The sequence below is a fragment of the Phragmites australis genome, chromosome 2 (assembly GCF_958298935.1).
Source record: "Phragmites australis chromosome 2, lpPhrAust1.1, whole genome shotgun sequence".
Classification (NCBI taxonomy): Eukaryota; Viridiplantae; Streptophyta; class Magnoliopsida; order Poales; family Poaceae; genus Phragmites; species Phragmites australis.
The window spans coordinates 14609049-14624040 of NC_084922.1; the positions used below are offsets into that span (position 1 = coordinate 14609049).

At 45.0% G+C, this 14992-nt stretch overlaps 2 protein-coding genes across 2 annotated transcripts; one reads left to right on the forward strand and one right to left on the reverse strand.

Moving 5' to 3' along the window:
* The first annotated feature begins 1844 nt into the window (after nucleotides 1-1844).
* Nucleotides 1845-7524, forward strand: LOC133900505 (caffeoylshikimate esterase-like). The gene is made up of 8 exons (XM_062341666.1): nucleotides 1845-2048; nucleotides 2182-2275; nucleotides 2434-2466; nucleotides 5989-6135; nucleotides 6250-6380; nucleotides 6501-6638; nucleotides 6760-6858; nucleotides 6969-7524. Exons 1-8 carry the CDS (start codon nucleotides 2028-2030, stop codon nucleotides 7344-7346), a joined length of 1041 nt encoding a protein of 346 aa, XP_062197650.1. The 5' UTR covers nucleotides 1845-2027; the 3' UTR covers nucleotides 7347-7524.
* Nucleotides 7525-7555: 31 nt separating this feature from the next.
* On the reverse strand, nucleotides 7556-11750 carry LOC133900495 (UDP-glucuronic acid decarboxylase 2-like). Its single transcript, XM_062341656.1, has 6 exons — nucleotides 11043-11750; nucleotides 9734-9880; nucleotides 8923-9002; nucleotides 8747-8830; nucleotides 8572-8646; nucleotides 7556-8184 (listed from the first exon to the last, which is right to left on the reverse strand). Exons 1-6 carry the CDS (start codon nucleotides 11629-11631, stop codon nucleotides 7867-7869), a joined length of 1293 nt encoding a protein of 430 aa, XP_062197640.1. The 5' UTR covers nucleotides 11632-11750; the 3' UTR covers nucleotides 7556-7866.
* Nucleotides 11751-14992: the final 3242 nt, after the last annotated feature.

The following is a 14992-nucleotide window of genomic DNA, read 5'->3' on the forward strand; positions in this document are numbered from 1 at the left end:
TAACGCACTCCGTGATATCTGAAACAGACGGCCCATTGATACCAAACCCCCATCGATCGAATTCGACTGAGCCGATTTCTCTGGGTCAGCCCTATTCACAGTACCAGCTAATCCTGAGCCGTTGCGAGTTACCGCATGCAGGAGCTAAGCCAGAGACTGTCGCATCGTTTGAATTTTGAAGCAACGGCTCCACTGTCGTCTCCAACTGACCCATCGCCATGGCGACTGCCACAGCTCGAACGTTGCGTCTGTCTCCGATGACTCCCGGCGGCGCTTTCGCAAATGAAGGCTCCGAATGAAACCCAATTCCTCTTGAACGTAGATCTTTAACCCTGGCATCACCAAGCGTCCTCGGAGGTGGTAATGGTCCTGTCCATGGCTTGGGCCGATGCCGCACCACTGCATTGACAATCCTTTTGGCCGAAGAACACCGGCGATCTGTACCTGCAAAAGAGCCAGACGACTGTGACTCATTTTGTCCCGATGAAGTGGGCTCTGCGGCAGAGGCGATCGACATTGTCGTTCATGGCTAACGTCGCTGGCGGTGGTGTCAGCTCGTTGGTACATGAGTGGCCTATATACATAGGCAGTAGTGTGCAAGAGCTAGCGGAGGCATGCATGGCTCAACGAATGCCAGGCCGGACCTTCGCGGGAAATTGCCGTGGCCCAACAGATATCGGAGGTGGCGAACAGAAGCGCGGTGTGTAGCGTACCACAACTATTTTTACTGACCCAGTTCAAACGGTCGTCAGATCTCAAAAAAGAAAGATCAACTAGGAACTCACCCACCGTGAAACTGAACTCTAGCCTCCTTTGACCAGCTAGGAAACCAAATGTCAGACGAATGGGACAACTCAGTGGCTTGCCACCAGCAAGTTCCTGGGGGGAAACTGCGACCATCTCACACTCCCACCGATTACGATTAAGGTAGGTGCTGTCTCCTCCAGATTATGAAACAATCTCATCGTCTACTCTTGTGCGATTACGATTATGACCAAGAGGGAGGAATGAAATCACCACCAACCGGAAGGGTTTACAAAATCCATCTACCATGAAAATCGTTCAAAATTCGATGAGAATTCACTTAAAATTCACTCGATCAAATTTGTAAATCGGAGAAAAAATCCGATCGAATTGATATTTGGTAATCGCTTGATTTGAATAAAAAATGATTGAATTGTACCAAAAACCGACCCAATTTTCCGCATTAACTGTATTTCGAACGATTTTGTTGAAAACCGGTTGAATTTACCGATTTACCGAGCGCCTTTCTCAAATTTCATTGAAGTTTAAGGAAAATAAAAAAATCATAAAAAATCACAAAAATCAGAATAAAATAGAAACAAATGGTATGAGATTTACTAAGTTTTGTTTAATCATACCATCTACGCCATGTATATATCATACATAGGGGGAAATTATCCTGCCCTTATCCCTTAGAGATGGGCCGAAACGGGTCGTTTGCACTGTGTATTCGGTCTGTTTTGGTCTTTTCTATTTTTCGGTCTTTTTTTGAACTATCAATGTTTAAGAACACATTTCCTGATGGAAATGATATTTTTTAAAAATATTTTTCACATACTTTTAGAATTGTCTCTAGGTTTTTACGGAATTTTTTTATTTGTTCAAATCTAATTTGAATTTTTTGAATTCAAATACGAAAACCAGTCTCATTTCAAATTTTTATCCCACCGGATCGACCGATATTCGCAATATTCGAGCGATTTTCGACGCATTTTTTGAAACCTGACAACCGGTCGAGTATAAATGCATCTCCTCAGCGATTGGAGGGCATCCCAAAGGGTAAGGAAGTGGTACGTCCGCTACCGACTCGTCAGTCGTCTCCCTCGCCCGCAAACTGCAGCCGCGTCCGAACCAAACGCGTCAAATCCTTCCCTCCCCGTGCCCGTGCCCGTGCCCACCCCAAGCTTCACAAACCGAACCACGACGCTTGCCTCGCCCCGCCTGCCACTTACCTGACGCGGGCTGCGGTTCCTCGTCTCGTCGGCGGCGGCCGTGGAGCAGACATGGAGGTCGAGTACCATGAGGTGAGCGGAGTTGGCTCCGCACATTGCGCTGGTCGCCGAGTTCCTCCTTGGTTTTCTTGTCTTCTTACTGCCCTCCTTCTTTTCTGGGGGTGGTTTCTTCCCTGCGCGTCGCGTCGACCGCCGCCATGAGCAGGAGTACGTGAGGAACTCGAGAGGGGTGCAGCTCTTCACCTGCGGCTGGCTGCCCGTCGCCACGTCGCCCAAGGCGCTCGTCTTCCTCTGCCACGGTACGTACGCGCCATCATCGCATCCTGCCGCACAACACGTCTGATCAGTTCTTGCTGGACTCGAAAGCAACATTGAGTTGAGGTTTTCTTTCTCTTTTCGTTGATTTGCGCTGCTCTTGTTGTTCATTGTGTTCGTTCGTGTTGCTTGCTTGCTTCAGGTTACGGCATGGAATGCAGTGGCTTCATGAAAGGTAACACCTGCCAACCACTTGATCCAGCTTATCGTGTTTAATTTGTTTGCTTCCTTTTTAATGTGTCTTAAAAAAGAATTGACAGAAACAGTAAACATCTAGCGGTTGAAGAGATTATCGGTTTGCCCCCTTTATCTTGCCAACCTTTTCTAGTATCCTCTTTGGCACTTGTCGAACAAATTAAAAACAAAAGGGGAACTCTGTATCCACCAAATGTACGTGCCCCATGTAAGTGGATAAATAAAAGAAAAGGCATGCATGTACAGAACTCGAACGAACTGTAGTCATAAAAAGTATGATATTCTCCATTGTTTTAAAAAAAAGCATGGTATTCTCTCTCTTTTTATTAGGAATTAAAGAAGATGCCTGCCTTGGAAAATCTTGCCCTCCTGGCCACCGCCAGCCAATAAGAGCCCGTTTAGTTGTTCTTATGGTTCAGTCTAGCCAGCTGAGTTTAGCCAGATTGGGAAAATGTAATTGGTTCTGTTTAGTTGGTTGTATATGTTTAACCTGACTGAGAATAAATTGTTTTTGTTGCCCGTATGAGTATATGTTTCATGAGGTTCAAACAAATTAAAACATGCACAAATTAATTGTGCAGTATTTGGATGAATTTGTGTATATTTAAATTTGTTTTAATTCAAATTAAATTAAAAGGAGAATATCACATGAAATGGTAAAAATGCATATAAATGGAGCATTAAAAAAACTCACTTTTTCACCAAATAACCTAGGTTAGAAACATTTTTATAAATTAGTAGATCACATGATAAGAATATTAGTGAATTTCCCCAGATTTTTGGAATTTATTTGAGGAAAGAAACTCACTTTTTCACTAAATAACCTAGGTTGAAAATATTTTTATAATTAGTACATCATATGATAAAAATATTAGTAAATTTCCTTGATATTTGGAAATTTATTTGAGGCAAAAAAAATTGCTAGAAGTTATAAACGGAGGCTTCTTTGGAGAACTTTTATTAAATATTGGCTTAGTCTTTTTGGATCAAATCAATTAAAATGGGTTACTGGTGCTCTAGTTTTCACATGAAAATGTTTAGAATATTTAGACCACTCTTTTACTACTAGATATCGAGAGTTAAATGAGAAAACATACGTAAGTACACTCCGGTTGTTGCATCCGCCGGGCCTGACTCGCCAGAAACGGTTCTCATTCTTGTTTCCAGCAAGCCTAGCCCGAGTGCTCCAGCTGCATGATCGAAGCCTGGCTCAAGCACTCGACTAGGCAACCGAACACGCAGAGTTACATCTGCTCGGCCTGGCCGAGCGCTCGACCAGCTACCAAACACACCCTAAAAGTAGTGTAAAGTGCTGATCTGCAAGACATCGGTACCATTCTAAAACATACGTAGTACATTGAGAAACCAAAATAACAACAATAGAAGTACTACTCCCTCATATTCCAAATACAAGTGTATTGAGACATCAACACGATCTCCAATATTACACTTTGATCATTAATATCTATAAAAATATCTTATTTCAATTAGAAAGAGTTATATATTATAAATATATTTTTCATTATGAATCTCGTAATATCAATCTTATATTGTCAATATATATGGCTATTTAGCTATTGACACGGTCAAAGATAAAAATAATAATTTAGCACAAACTTAAATGGTTTATATTTGAGATTGGAGAGAGTACCATTTATTTACAAAGGAGGTATATATTGACTTGGCAGCTGTTCTGATTGCTAGTTTCAGCTCAAGGAACCTTTCCCGTTTGGGTTCAGTGCCATATACACGCAGTGACGAATATAGAGGAGTTTGGTTGGAGGCTCATCCATCTCTGTCCCTCCCTCATCTTCTTTCTCTTCCTCGTCTTCTTTCTCTCTACTCCTTCCAAAAAAATTGTTGGGGGTCGCTGGATCCGCCCCTGTGTACACGTCTAACACCGCGAGCTCTTAGCTCAAAAGTAGCAGTGTAATCCGTGACTGAATGCATCATGGTCCATGGATGATGAGCGAGTATACATCAAGCAAGGATTCTCACCATTTGGTAGACGCTGTTGATGAGGCACCGCCTACTTATGCAAAGCAGACGCATTTCATAGCTAGCAATCTGTTCGTGCAACCAGAACCAGGACTGGCCAGTCCTTGTCAAGATCCAGACTCCAAAACCGCACTCGGTTCCTCTCTCGCCGTAGTTAGAATCGGATCGGAGTCCCTTTCCCCGCCGCCGGCGAGGGACACCTCTACTACGGGTCAGCTGCCGCACCAACCGCGGCAATATTTCCTTGGCTTCGCACCATATGAGGCTGAATCAACCAAGTCGTATGAACATGGTAGCGAGCGGCGATTGATTAGAGTATGGTTAAGGGTTTTCCTTCAGAGTCTAGATTCTCGTTACGAAGAGATTCTCGTTTCCTTTATTATTTTAACAGTTTTCCTTCACGATTCGTGTCACAAAGGAATTCTCAAGATTATTTCTTTCAGGACAGGATTCTCTCTCATTTTCCTTCGCAATTCCCCTTGAAGAGAAGTTGTTGGAGATAAGAGAAAATAAAAGAAATGAGAACGGAAAAATGAATCGAAAAGGAGACAAAATGAAAAGAATATTGTTGGAGATAATCTTAGACATTTAGAGCTGTGGACGAGCATCTATAAGCTTAGGAGCGGTGGGGGTAGGGCTTGATGGCGCCGAGCCTTCATTGCGTGCAGGTTGCAGGGAATGAGGGATGGATGAATGGATGCACACAGGCAGGGAAAAAACCAGTCGAAAACCGGTGAAAAATCCAGTTTACCAGGTTAATGGTGGATTTCGGTACAGAAATTTATCATGTTTATTAGAATTTTATTTAAATTTCTTTAAATTGTATCTGGTATATCTAATAAATCGTACCGGTAATCTCAATAAATTTTATTTACCCGTAAAAATACCTTGCACATTGTGCGTGCACGGATCAAACATAGGACAGTTCTCGATACTTGGCCGGGCTCATTTATAGTGGATTATTAATGGCGTCATTAACTTAGGCCTTACTATTACTACTACCACCACCACTCACCACCGTGCTGCTGCCCACTTACCATGTTTGGAGTTTGGACTAGTTTTGGGCTCCCCTGCATTGCAGCTGCAGCGGCAGCGGCCTCTTAAAAAAATACTTGAATTTTTCAGCAACGTCAAATTAGCCTTGTAAAAGTTTTTTTTTTTTGAATGCTTAGGGTCAGAATTCAGTTCAAATTTTGCATAATGCTGCCGTCGAGTTCATTTGGCTTGATTTTCTATGAACTTGGACGAACTTTCCAGTCGAATGTTAGGCTCAGTTGAGTTACTGTTCGTCCTTGAAGAATTTCCGTATGGAAAATTAAACCTGCACGTTCCCTATGTAATCGATCCATGCATTTGCAACATACCATTGTTACTGTCTTTGGATGCACGAGCGCTGCGTTGCAACGCGGGCAGGAAAGAGAAAGAAGAATGTCTACGTTCGGACGGAATGGCGAGCGGTGTCGCGATCAAATGATCCTAATGCACGGATGGTCGTTGAATGCAGCGTGCGGCGTCCGGCTGGCGGCGGCGGGGTACGGCGTGTTCGGAATGGACTACGAGGGGCACGGCAAGTCCATGGGCGCCCGCTGCTACATCCTCAGCTTCCGCCGCCTCGTCGACGACTGCCACCGCTTCTTCAAGTCCATCTGCGGCACGTGAGGGCCATTGTCTCCATGCACGCACGCACCGTGCCTCGTTCAGTTCTTCAGCTGTAGCATGCACGCATCATGGCAGAAGGCTTACATGGGACGTCTCATGCTTGCAGACCTTGAGGAGTACCGGAGCAAGAGCCGGTTCCTGTACGGCGAGTCCATGGGCGGCGCCGTGGCGCTGCTGCTGCACAGGAAGGACCCCGCCTTCTGGGACGGCGCCGTCCTCGTCGCGCCGATGTGCAAGGTACGCCAAGAGAGACACGACGCTACATTGCTACTGCTTGCCTGAATCTTTCGTCATTGTCTGAAGTCTGAGCTGAAAACTGATCATGTTGTGTTTTTTTTTGGTGAAAACGAAATTCAGATATCGGAGAAGGTGAAGCCGCGCCAGCTGGTGATCGCGCTCCTGACGCAGGTGGAGGACGTGATCCCCAAGTGGAAGATCGTCCCCACCAAGGACGTCATCGACGCCGCCTTCAAGGACCCCGTCAAGCGCGAAAAGGTCCGTCAAACCCCAACTCTTTCTTCTTCTTCTTCAGAAGCCCGTCAAGCGGACGGCCCGGCGTGTCCGGCAAACGCAAAGCAGCTCAAGCTGACCTGGTTGCTTCTGCCATGGAAAGCAGATCAGGAGGAACAAGCTGATCTACCAGGACAAGCCACGGCTCAAGACTGCGCTGGAGATGCTCAGGACCAGCATGTACATAGAAGACAGCTTGTCGCAGGTACGCTTTCAACACAGTCAGGCATCAGTTTGTAAGGTTACGGTTCAGATCCAATGGCAAATCCTGTCAATTACAACTCAACGCTGGCTCTGAACTCTGCGCATGTGAAGCTGCCGTTCTTCGTCCTGCACGGCGAGGCCGTCACGGTGACCGACCCGGAGGTGAGCCGCGCGCTGTACGAGCACGCGGCCAGCACGGACAAGACCATCAAGCTCTACACGGGGATGTGGCACGGCCTCACCGCCGGCGAGCCCGACGAGAACGTGGAGGCCATCTTCGCCGACATCGTCGCCTGGCTCAACGAGCGCAGCCGCAGCTGGACGCTGGAGGACCGCCTCAGGAAGCTGATCGTGGTGGCGCCTGGCAAGTTCATCGACGGCGACAACGGTGCTGACGGTGAAGGACAGGTTCAAGGCCGTCCACAGCGGCGGCGTCGTGGCTTCCTCTGCGGGCTCACTGGCCGGACTCATCACCACTCTGAAATGTAGGATGTGAAAGATAGAATTACCAGCCCCGATCAGATGTGCACCTGCTTCAACAATGGCGAATAAGGAAGTGGCGATGTGTAATATAGAAGTTGTAAGCATTGTCGAGTGATATGTGATCAATCATTCGCTTCCCTCCACTGCAGTGAACATTTACTCTGTAAATAAATCTTTTGTTCCATTGCAGTTTGACACTCATGCTGAAGCGTATCTAAGCTTATAACGCTATGACCTCAATATATTATTACCATCACAAATTATCCGTCAACAATCCTATTATTGAATGTTACAGCTAAAAAGGAAATAATAACATTACAGCAATGCCAAGATATCTTAGCAACATTCCAATATTTCCCTAAGAACTGTGTATATAGCCATGACCTTTTGTCCGTATAGTGTAGAGAAGCCAAAGAGCATACCACCAAAACTGTCCAAATCTTATGCTTTCTTCCTCCCATTTTTGTATCAAGTGATCATACAAATTGAACAGATGTGTCGCTTTGACATGTTGAGGACTTGCGGATTAAGAGAGGCCACCAGCTGCCTCAGTGGATTCTTCCTGGTCCCCGAAGATACGTGTGCGGAAGTCAGTGACCATGAGGGGAAGGCCCTCGTGTAGAGGAACCTTGGGCTCCCAGCCAAGGAGCTCTTTGGCGCGAGTGATGTCGGGCTTGCGCTTGTGTGGATCATCTGCAGTGTTTGGACGGAACTCAATGTGTGCTTCTGGGTCAATGGTGTCCTGGACCACCTTAGCCAGCTCCAGCATGGTGAACTCGCCGGGATTACCCAGGTTAAATGGTCCAATGTGCTCCCCTTCCATCAGCTTCATCAGCCCTTCCACCTGCGAAAAGTATCACATCAGTATAGGATGCAGAAGTATATCACCCACATAATCAGTGAAATTAGACAGTAGAACTATGACATATCCTCATCGTCAACCACGGTTTGTCTTAGCGAGAAACCACTAACATACTGATCTTCAGCAGATCACAAATATGCAATCCATCTCAGAGCAACAAGCATGGGGCATACAGCATATGAATCATTTCAAGGATGCTATTAACATGTGAGATGCCAACATTGTGCAGATAGTTCTCTTGTATGCTGAAGAGTCTATGCAAATAAGTTAGGCCACTAATATGACATAAAAGTGTAAATGACAGGACTCAAGGAATTTTGGTTGACAGATTTGTTCAAATGTTTCTTTTAGGATGATAGAGGGACCCACCAAATCAGAGACATATTGAAAGCTCCTAGTCTGCTTGCCATCACCATATACAGTCAAAGGCTCCTTCCTCAGTGCCTGAATACCCATAATTGCATGAGAAGCATTTCAGTATCAAACAAAAATAAACTGCATATACATTAAGGTTCCAAAAGAGGAGGCTGCAACTAGTGGCTACCTGAGCAACAAAATTGCTGACAACACGGCCATCATCAATGCACATGCGAGGACCATATGTGTTAAAGATCCGGGCAATCCTTACCTAAGTACAACACAAATTACCATGGTTATACTATCACCCACAAAAATTAATCCGAATTCTGTTGATCTCAAGCATTTGAATAGCACAAAAACCTCAAGGTTGGCACCACGATGGTAGTCCATGGTTAATGTTTCAGCTGTGCGCTTGCCTTCATCATAGCAGCTCCGGACACCTATCAGTAAAAGAAATATTTGCATTAGAAAATGCCTTTGTAAACAAGGGAAACCTAGAATACATAAAATCAAACAGTATGTAAAGAAATACAAAAGGGGCTGTTATGAGGACAGGATCAGTTGTTCCTGTCAAGATCAACAAAATTGTCGGCGCTTCTCTTCTGTTGCTTGATTCCTCTCATGATTATTGGTTGCACTAGTTTGGCTAAACTAAGCTGACCTAGTGTGGTTTTGTCCTATTCTTCCTTCATTAGGGAGGGATCCACCTAGCAGCCATCCCACTTGGAACTAATTCTACCAACCAAAAGTGTCCACTTCCACAAGAAAGATACAAAGCATGGATGCCAACCACATTACGATTCCACAACCACAACTCCCAGAATTTTCAATTCCAACCAGACACCTCTTTGCTCAACAGTTCATAGAGGCAGTAGCTTCACAACCAATGTGCAAATAGTAGTGGCATCTATTAATGGCTTATTTGGAGATTTTTCTGCTGAAGAAAAGGTAATCTTTTTTAAAAAAAAGATACATAAATCTTTTGAATCAAAACATAGCTTTTATGTTTTCTATAGTACACTAAGTGTTCATGATTGAATGACAAGAAATTAATGCCAGCAATGAGGATATTCCTGTACTACTCTCACATGATCAACTCAATCGATCTGTTTGAATGAATTGTTGCATCAAGAAATTAGCAAAACAGAATATTGCGAGGAAGAATTGTTACCAATGGGATTGACATTGCCCCAATAAGTCTCCACCTGAGGGTGCTGGAGGGGATCACCATAGACCTCACTGGTGCTTGTGAGTAGGAACCTTGCCCCAATCCTCTTGGCCAATCCAAGCATGTTCAGCGTCCCAACCACATTTGTCTTGTGCCATCTCAAAAGTTAAGGTTCACAATAACATATTGAAAAGATACAGCAAGCATTAGCATATCAAACGGCTTCCTTCTTTGACGTTTTGACTATTTGAGGTCCTGGTTTGGTACCTAGGAACTTAGGCTTGAACTCAACTAAGCATTAGCACTAGAAGTTAGAAAAGAAGACATATGGAAATGAAGTTAAGTGATAGATACACAAACATTGATTAGAAAGAAATGGGCAGCGATCTGGGCGTACGATTTTTGCAACTACAATCCAAACTTTGTCAAAGTTGAGAAAAATATATAGCTCAACTAGGTCCGAACGCAGCTTTGACCTTTACTCCTATTACACGTTAGCACGGGGCGCACTTGGAGCCCCCAAGCCCCCCTTTTTGGGCATGGAAGACGAAGAGAGGAGGAAGAAGAGCCCTACTTGGTGGCCTGATCTGCTACTGCACGTTAGAACAACATGAAGCAAACATTTTTATCAAAACAGATCACCAGATCCAAAGAGCTTCCACTTGAGCAATCCAACTAAGGTCATGTTTGGTTAGGCTAAGATTTTCTTAGCTTTAGGCTAAGGTTTTGTTAGCTTTTGGCTGAAAAGTTATTTTTTAGCTTCTGGTTTCTAACTATTAGCCTTTTGCTATTGGCTTTTGCTCAAAATTTTAGTTTCTCAATATACCAAAAAATTAGAAAAGCTATCTCAATCAGTTTCTTAGCTTTTAATTTATTTTCTCAAAAACTAGCTTTTCTGAAAGCAGCTCAACCGCTAGACTATTTGGTTCCACATCTGGCAGAAAAACCGAAGACAGAATAAGCCGAACCAAACTCACTCTAAAGCATTTTGTAGGTAAGAAAATAAACACTGATTTAAAGATGACGGAAAGTAATAAACACATTTCCAACCAAATATCAACAGTATCCACGCAACATTCTATTGTTATTCATCATCTAATTGAAAACGTAGCGTTCCGGTCCAAAAAAACAATCGAATCCACGAAATTCATCCTGAACAATCAAAATTCAACAAAAAGAGAGAGTCAAATCAAGCACCTTAGCAAAAGCAGTGGAACCACAATCATCAATCAACCAACTACAAAAAGGAAGGGGTGAAAAGAAAAGGCAAACTTGGTGGAGAATTCAGATTCAAAGCAACTGAGCAAGGATATGATGGTCTTGATGGGGTTGTACTTGTAGTGCACGGGACTGGCGGGGCAGGCGAGGTGGTAGATCTGGTCGACCTCGAGCAGTATGGGTTCGACGACGTCGTGCCGGATCACCTCGAACCTGGGGTTTCGGAGGTGGTGCGCGATGTTGCCCTTGCGCCCCGTGAAGAAGTTGTCCACCACGATCACGCTGTCGCCGCGCTCCACCAGCCGGTCCACCAGGTGGCTCCCCACGAACCCGGCGCCGCCCGTCACGAGCACGCGCAGCGCGCGCCGCCGCAGCCCCAGGGGCACCTTGCCGCCGACGGACGCGCCAAACGACGGGTGCCCGGCCCCGGCGACGGCGAGGTGGTTGAAGCCGGTGGTGGACGCGGCGGGGTAGGACGGTGATGAGGTGGAGGGGGAGAAGGTAAAGAGGGCGGCGGCGAAGAGCATGCCGGCGAGGGCGAAGAGGGGGCGGTGCTCGGCGGCGGCGTAGCGGGCGGCGCGGGAGAGCCAGGAGAGCGGCTTGGAGGGCTTAGGGGAGTACTCTCCTCCGTCGGAGGCGGGGCCAGGGGCCGCCCCGCCGCGGTACGTCAGCTCCGACGCCATCTCCGGCGAAGGGCCTGGATGTATAAATTTCGGCTCGGGCTTCTGAGAATCTAGGGATCTGTCTGTAAATATGGAGGAGCCAGCAACAAAGAAGGGTTTGGTTTATATGCCGCGGGAGCTCAAGGGAGTTGTGCTTTAAAGTGATCTCTGGACGTCCGCTTGATGAATGGACGGTAGAGATGGTAGATTTGCCGGTGCTGCAAGGCGCCTTGTGAACCTTCTTCACAACCTCCGCCACTTGTTCCGCACGACCTCACCTAAACTGAAAGAGAGTTTCAACTCTCAACAGAGTTCTAAAAACCCAACTGGGTTTTAACAAAGTTTCCGGTAAGCGTCAAAGAAGCTTAAAAAATACAGCTAGATTCAACCAAATTTCAGCCAAGTATCAACAGAATCTCAACGAATCAAACAGATTTCAAACAAATTCCTTCACCCGCAACAGAATCTTAATGAGGAAGTAGATAGTGCCGACTGTTGAGCCACTTCTCTTTTTAAAGAAAAAAGAAAAACAAATTCACTTCACCCACAATATTGTAGATCTTTATGTGCATTTGCAACTCTATTGCATTCATCCTCCAGTGATAAGGAAACTCACACATATTAATCACCATGTATCTTTCCAAGTAGTGGAACCTCATTAAAAAAGATTTGTGTGTGTATGAGTAGCCGTGCCAAGACCATGCATGACATTATAGCTTTGATGAATTTTTTTCGCCTTATACGACCAATATGCACTACGCCCATGATGATCATCAAGATGAGAGTTTTAAGTGCATGTTTGGTTACTGCACTCTAGCTTCGCCCTGGGCAGTATCTTGCCACACTTTGACTTTGAACAAGTTACGCAATCGTTTGATTCATCCAATTGATTTTTTTTGCCATCGCCAAGAAGTGAATTCGCTTATTTGCCACTTTAATCCATAGTCATAGGCTCATATAGTCTAATATTTTCTTGACATAAGTGACATCATAATTAAAAAATTAATCTTTTAAGTGACAAATTATCAATTTATTCAGCTACACCTGTGATATATCTTTTTTTTCTGCTAGCTTGGTCATATGTGTGGTTGGCTCAACAAAGTAGGTCAAGATTCTTCTGAGGGAGCCAAAAGTGTAACAACAAAAAAAAACATTGATCACCGAGCCTTTGGCAAAATTGACAAGAAAATGTGAGATTTTTTTAATAATATTAATTTATAGGAAATTACAAAATTAATATTTGTTTTTAAAAAGTTGGCAAAACAGTACGGAGTAGGTACAAGAGTGCAAGTTGCAAAGGGAAAATTGTCTTCGTCAAAGATAACATGACAAGAGATAATTACTCGGTTGGTGGAGAGATCTAAGTAATGGTAGCCTTTGTGGTAAGGAGGATACCCCAAGAGGACGTACTCGGCTAAGCGAGGAGCTAACTTATGAGAGGCAGTAGCGGAGAGGTTTGGGTAGCAACGGCTACCAAACACACATAAATAAGTGTATGTGGGGTGTGTGCCATAGAGAGTGTAGTGAGGTGTGTTGAAGCATAAGGGTTTTGTGGGATGGATATTGAGAAAATAGGTGGCAGTATGAAGGGATTCTACCCAATACTAAGGGGGCATATGTGCTTGAAACAGAAGGGAGCGAACGATGTCATTTGTGGAACGGATTACTCATTCTGCTTCGCCATTTTGTGGAGATGTGTGAGGGCAAGAGAGTCGAAGATGAATTCCTTATGCTAGGAAGAAGGATCGAGCAGCATTGTTGTCAAACTCCTTGCCATTGTCACATTGGATGTTCTGAACAATTGTGCTGAATTGAGCCGATACATAAGCACAAAAATGAGTGAGTGTATTATGTGTCATATTTCTGTTTTTAGGGAATATCTAGAGAAAATGACTGAAATCATCCAAGATGATAAGGTAGTTTTTATAACCAAGAACGTTGAGCACGGGTGATGTCCATAATTCGCAATGCAACAGGGCAAATAGCTTATTTGTTTGTGAGTTTGAGGAATCAAAGGGCAGTCTTACATGATGAAACAATTGACATGCATGGCAAAGGGTAGAGGCATTATCATTAATACATGAATTTCCTAAAAGAGGAGCAATCTGACGCAAAGCTTGATGGCCCATATGACCTAGACGTTGATGCCGTATCATGGAGGATGAAGTGGTTGTTGAGAGAGCATGAATCCTTTGTGGAAGGTGGTGCTATCGAAGAGGATAAAGGGGGACGATACTATTGCACCTGAGAATCACCCTCTCAGTGCGCAGATCCTTTACAGAAAGGCCAAAGGATTCAAATTCAATAGAACACTGATTGTCAGTGGTAAATTGATGAACCAACACAAGATTTTTTAATAATGCATGGAGGGATGAGGACATTGTTGAGAGAGAGAGAGAGAGAGAGAGAGAGAGGAAAAATGTGTAGAAACTTGTGTAAAGCCATGACCTGTGATGGGGTGAAGGGAGCCATCACTGATAATGACTCACTGTGAAGAATTAGAAATGGGTTGGAAAGATGTTAAGGTACTTGGGTCAGAGGTGAGATGGGCAGAAGTGCCGGAATCCATGTACCACTCTGTGCTAGGTTGCTAGAGTGACATGGTGTTCATTGCATTGATCAGCGTTGCTTGGTCCCAGGTAGGAGTTGCCGGATGCACTATAGGAGTATCCATAGCATTGACAAGTGCTCTAGGGCAGGGGCTGAGGATGTCGAGGCGCGCCGCTGGTGGCATGGTGTCTATACCGGGCCACATCTGGAATGTCCTAGTCCAAGGGTTGAAGAATGGCAGCGGCATGGATGGAGTCAAGGCAGAGCCATTGGAATTGTTGTCATAAGAGTTGCCCTTGAACTTGTTGCGGTAGTTCTTACTGCGGTGGCCTGTGGACGTGTTGGAGCGTGCGTTTCCCGTTGAAGGCTTGGAGTTGTTGGTGCCGGAGTAGAGCACGGTGGCTAGGGATGATGAATCATTGACGAAGCTGGCCTCTTCTAACTGGAGCAGTGACCGTGTCTCGAGGAAGGATGACAGCGGTGATTGGCTAGATATGATGCTCCAAATGGTTAAGAACTTTTCATTAAGGCCTCAAAGAATTGTTAGCACAAGGGTGCCGTCGAAGATCACCAAGGGAGTCAGCAAAGGATTTTTAGTTTCTAACAATAGGCCATCATGGACATGTCACCTTGCGCAATGTTGCGAAACTCGGCGTCGAGGTACAGGACCTGGGTGGTTTTGTTGTTGCGGAAGAGACCTTCAACATTGGTCCAAAGGATGTAGGCGCTGGCGCCGGGAGTGAGCACAATGTTGAGTATCTCTTCAGAGATTGTGGCATAGATCCAAGAAATGACCGAGAGATCGTTGACATCCCAGTCGTCATCGTTGGTG

Coding starts and splice junctions, on each gene's coding strand:
- LOC133900505 (XM_062341666.1), top strand. CDS start 2,028: ATGGAGGTCGAGTACCATGAG. Junction 2,467..5,988: donor ATGCAGTGGCTTCATGAAAG/GTAACACCTGCC, acceptor CGTTGAATGCAG/CGTGCGGCGTCCGGCTGGCG. Junction 6,859..6,968: donor TAGAAGACAGCTTGTCGCAG/GTACGCTTTCAA, acceptor GCGCATGTGAAG/CTGCCGTTCTTCGTCCTGCA.
- LOC133900495 (XM_062341656.1), bottom strand. CDS start 11,631: ATGGCGTCGGAGCTGACGTACCGCGGCGGGGCGGCCCCTGGCCCCGCC. Junction 9,003..9,733: donor GGGCAATGTCAATCCCATTG/GTAACAATTCTT, acceptor TTTTACTGATAG/GTGTCCGGAGCTGCTATGAT. Junction 8,185..8,571: donor TTCAATATGTCTCTGATTTG/GTGGGTCCCTCT, acceptor TACTTTTCGCAG/GTGGAAGGGCTGATGAAGCT.